This window comes from Babylonia areolata, chromosome 12 (genome assembly GCF_041734735.1).
Source record: "Babylonia areolata isolate BAREFJ2019XMU chromosome 12, ASM4173473v1, whole genome shotgun sequence".
In the NCBI taxonomy this organism is placed as follows: Eukaryota; Metazoa; Mollusca; class Gastropoda; order Neogastropoda; family Buccinidae; genus Babylonia; species Babylonia areolata.
In genome coordinates, this window is record NC_134887.1 from 11,713,310 (window position 1) to 11,718,309 (window position 5,000).

General features: G+C 48.8%; 1 protein-coding gene across 1 annotated transcript in view; it reads left to right on the forward strand.

The window, feature by feature from the left end:
• Window positions 1-5,000, forward strand: part of LOC143287834 (uncharacterized) — a 230,714-nt gene that overhangs the window by 35,101 nt on the left and 190,613 nt on the right. Inside the window, exons 7-8 of the mRNA XM_076596072.1 lie at window positions 630-764; window positions 3,059-3,136. Of these exons, the coding sequence (XP_076452187.1) occupies window positions 630-764; window positions 3,059-3,136 (213 nt within the window). The remainder of the gene's footprint in view (window positions 1-629; window positions 765-3,058; window positions 3,137-5,000) is intronic.

The window sequence follows — 5,000 nt, forward strand, 5'->3', positions numbered from 1 at the left end:
TGGTGTGGTGTGATGATGTGTGGTGTGGTGTGGTGTGATGATGTGTGGTATGGTGTGGTGTGGTGTGGTGTGGTGTGGTGTGGTGTGATGATGTGTGGTGTGGTGTGGTGTGATGATGTGTGGTATGGTGTTGTGTGATGATGTGGTGTGGTGTGGTGTTGCGTGTTGTGGTATGGTATGGTGTTGCGTGGTGTGGTATGGTGTGGTGTGGTGTGGTGTGGTGTTGTGCCCGTCCCTGTTAGTCTGTGCGGATCTTAATTAAACCCATTAAAAAAAACACACAAAAAAAACAAAAAAACATTAACCTTTTATCAGCAAACATATCAAAACTTTCTCTCTTTTTGGGGGGGATTTGGAGGGGATGGGGCGTGGGTGGGGGGGAGAGGGGGAGATCCGGGAGGAGGGAGGGGCGGGACGGAGATGGGGAGACAATAATAATAATAATAATAATAATAATGATACTTATATGGCACACTATCCAGAAATCTGCTCTAGGTGCTTTACAAAAACGCTTTTGATAACATAAAACATTATATCTATGTTACATACACACACCAAAATGTGACCACACACACACACACACACACACACACAATGAGGTATATTCTGACAATCCTCTGTCTTTTAAGGGTATGGGTTCGGAGGAACGTTGATGTCGTCCTCCTCCAAGTCGGCGGTGAAAAGTGGTGGTGGTGGCGTTGGCGCGACAACAGGAGGCGGCGGTAAAGTGTCGTTCGACATTTCGCCGAAAGAGAAAAGTGATGGTGAGTGTGTGTTGTGTTGTGTTGTGTTGTGTTGTGTGTGTGTTGTGTTGTGTTGTGTGTGTGTTGTGTGTTGTGTGTTGTGTTGTGTTGTGTGTGTTGTGTTGTGTTGTGTTGTGTTGTGTGGTGTTGTGTGTGTGTGTGTGTGTGTGTGTGTGTGTGTGTGTGTGTGTGAGTGTGTGTGTGTGTGTGTTTGTGTGTTTGTATGTGTATGTGTGTGTGTTGGGTTTTTTAAAATAATATTTTTGTTTGTTTGTTTGTTGTTGTTGTTTGTTGTTTTTTTTTGGGGGGGAAGGGGAGGAGTTGACGTGAATAATGGTAATGAGAGTGATTTATTTGTTCAATGTTTGTTTGTTCGTTGTTGTTGTTTTTATTTTTAATATTTTGGAAGAAAGTTGAAAAGCAATAGTATACATTAGTTTACACACACACACACACACACACACACACACACACACACACACACACACACGTGTGTGTGTGTGTGTGTGTGTGTGTGTGTGTGTGTGTGTGTGTGTGTGTGTATACAGAGAGAGAGAGAGAGAGAGAAAGAGAGAGATTACTTATGTATGTATTTACATATGTATGTATAGCGCATACACCCCATATAATGGGCTGTAAGCGCCTCACACAAAGCAACACACATATACACACAGCGGTGTAAAAATATCACACATCAGCACACATGAGGACATAGGAAGAGAAATAACAAATTTCATATCACGCCAAGGCAAACACCACAAAGGTGCAGATGTGAACAGTTACAAGCAAGAGAAAGCACAAACCATCACCTACACACGCACACGCGCATACACACACACACACACACACACACACACACACACACACATACACGCACGCACGCACACGCACACACATACACACACTCACGCACATACACACACATACACGCACGCACGCAGACACACACAACACACATACACGCACACGCACACGCACCACACACACACACACACACACACACACACACACACACACACACACACACACACACACGTGGAACAAAGTCAGAGAATTATACCAAGAAAACGGCAAAGCTTTAAACCATAGTGTAATTAATGGTCAACAACCGGGAACTATCAATCAGTCAAATACATACAGTAATTCAATAAGATTAAGGCAGATTCATACATTATCAAACAGGATAAAACTGAACGCTTTTGTAACAAAGTTCAGCAAAGATGTCAGATGCATATGTGGAGAACATATTTCTAGCAACCATGTAATATTCGAATGTCAGAATCTAAAATGTTTTTTGCCAGACTTCACCAAAAGTTCTTTTGAATGTGTTATTAACAATTCCAATATGTTATTTGTTATTGCAGAAGGTTTGCTGCATAGTCCTATAGGACATTTGTTATAGATGTTATATTTGTTTGATGTTGGCGTTTATAACGTTTCCATTTTTCCTAGCGTTGTCTGTCCCTGTTCACCCTCCACACATACACACACTTTTATCCCTCCCCCTCTCACAGCCCCTACCCCCACGGTTTTGTTTTTGTTTTTGGTTTTTTTGGGGGTTTTTTTTTCGTCTAATATCACTTCAAGTGGAAAGACGTTAAACTGAAGACAACAACACACACACACTCTCTCTCTCTCTCTCTCACCGCCGTTTCTTTTTTTGTTCTGCTACAACTACCACCATTGCTACTAATACTTCTGCTACTACCACTACTACTAATACTACTACTGGTAGTGCTGCTGCCACCACTACTGCTATACTACAGCTGCTGCTACTACTACTACTACTACTACTACTACTAGAGCTGCTGCTTCTACAACTGCTGCTTTTGCTGCTGCTAGCTAGTAGTAGTAGTAGTAGTAGTAGCAGCAGCAGCAGTACTACTACTACTACTACTACTACTACTACTACTACTACTCCTAATCCTGCTTCTGCTCCTGCTGTTACTACCATTCTACTATTGCTAGTACTGCTATTACTACAGCTGCTGCTGCTGCTACTGCTACTGTAGTTGTTGCTACTGCAACTCACACCACTGCTACCACTACTACTACTACTACTACTGCTGCTGCTGCTGTCGCTACTATATTACAGCTCCTGCTGCTGCTACTGTAGTTGTTGCTACTGCAACTCACGCCACTGCTACCACTACTACTACTACTACTACTGCTGCTGCTGCTGTTGTCGCTACTATATTATAGCTCCTGCTGCTGCTGCTACTATTAGTACTACTACTATTGTAGCTGCTGCTAGCGCTTCTTATACTGCTTATACTGTCTTCCACTACACTAACAGCGACATTTGACGTGTACAGGGGGGAGGAGTGAGGCCAGCAGCAGGGTCAGGCTGAACGGCTTGAACCGTGTGCTCCAGCACAGCATGAAGTCTTTGGGTGAGTTTCCCCTGTACGGCTGGCTGTCGGTCATCAGGTCAGTCAGTCAGCACACGGAGACAGAGGCACAGAGAGGGAGAGGGAGAGAGAGGGGGGGGAGGAGGGAGAGAGAGAGAGGGAGAGAGAGAGGGGGGGGAGAGAGAGGGGGGGGAGAGAGAGGGACGAGGAGAGAGAGGGGGGGAAGAGAGAGGGGGGGAGAGAGAGAGAAAGGGGGAGAGAGAGAGGGGGAGAGAGAGAGAGAGAGGGGGGAGAGAGATGGGGGGGAGAGGGAGAGAGAGGGGGAGAGAGAGAAAGGGGAGAGAGGGGGAGAGAGAGAGAGAGGGAGGGAGAGAGAGAAATGGGAGAGAGAGAGGGGGAGAGAGGAAGAGAGAGAGGGAGAGAGAAAGGAGAGGGAGGGAGAGAGATAGGGAGAGAGAGAGGGGGGAGAGGGAGAGACAGAGGGAGAGACAGAGGGAGAGAGAGAGAGAGAAAGGAGAGAGAGAGAAAGGGGGAGAGAGAGAGAGGAAGGGGAGAGAGAGAGAGGGGGGAGAGGGGGTGAGAGAGAGGGGGAGAGGGAGAGATAGGGAGAGAGAGAGAGAGGGAGAGAGGGGGAAGGAGAGAGAGAGGGAGAGAGAGGGAGAGACAGAGGGAGAGATAGAGCACAGCATGAAGTCTTTGGGTGAGTTTCCCCTGTACGGCTGACTGTCGGTCATCAGATCAGTCAGTCAGCACACGGAGACAGAGGCACAGAGAGGGAGAGGGGGGGAGAGAGGGGGGAGAGAGGGGAGAGAGAGAGGGAGGGAGAGGGGGAGAGGGAGAGGGAGAGAGGGGGGAGAGAGGGAGAGGGGTGAGAGACAGAGGGAAAGGGAGGGAGAGGGGGGAGAGAGAGAGGGGAGAGAGAGGGGGGGAAGAGAGGGGGTGAGAGAGAGAGGGGGGGGAGAGGGAGAGATAGGGAGGGAGAGAGAGGGGGGAGAGAGGGGGTGAGAGAGAGGGAGGGAAAGAGGGAGAGGGGGAGAGACAGAGGCACAGGGAGGGAGAGCGGGGGGAGAGAGAGAGGGGGGAGAGAGGGGTGAGAGAGAGGGGGAGAGAGAGAGGAAGAGAGAGAGAGGGGGAGAGGGAGAGATAGGGAGAGAGAGGGGGGGAGAGAGAGGGGGGGAAGGGGAAGAGAGAGAGGGAGAGGGAGAGAGAGAGGGGGGAGAGGGAGAGAGAGAGAGAGGGAGAGGGAGAAAGAGAGAGAGAGAGGGAGAGAGAGAGAGAGAGCGACTGCTGCAATCTTGGGAGGGGCTGGTTGGCCTTTAGGGAACCACCATCCCCAACGCTGACTGTCCTAAAAAAAAAAAAACCCTCTTGTCCGAGAGAGTGGGGGGTGCAACTTTTGGCAAGACACTCTCCACAATATTCGAATTCTTGACCAGATAGTCGGGACAGCAGTCGTCAGTCTTCTGTGGCTGTTCTGATGGTCATAGTCGGACCCACGACTGACTATCTCACATAGTAGGTGGTGTCCTGGTGTCCTGGTGTAATGTATGTTTTAAATTGAGGACACAAAAAAGGCACGGTACTGACTGAACACCACCGACCGAAATGATTCGGGAGCCAGCCAGCCGCAGTGCAGGGTCTCCTCTGGTGTGTGGCCTCATGGCGACGGACCTAACATCGATAGTTTTTTCCCCAGTAGAGTGGAAGTGCAACAGATGAACACTGGTGTAGCCAAGCGGGGGTGGGGGTTGGGGGGATTGGGGGGGCGGGGGAGGGGGGGGCGTGGGGGGGCGGCTCGGAATGAGTGTAATGCTACTCAGTGAAAATGATGCAGATAATGGGGACAACGAAAGTTAAAAAAAAAAAAAAAAAAAAAAAAGGACACGGATACGGCTACGGATATTTT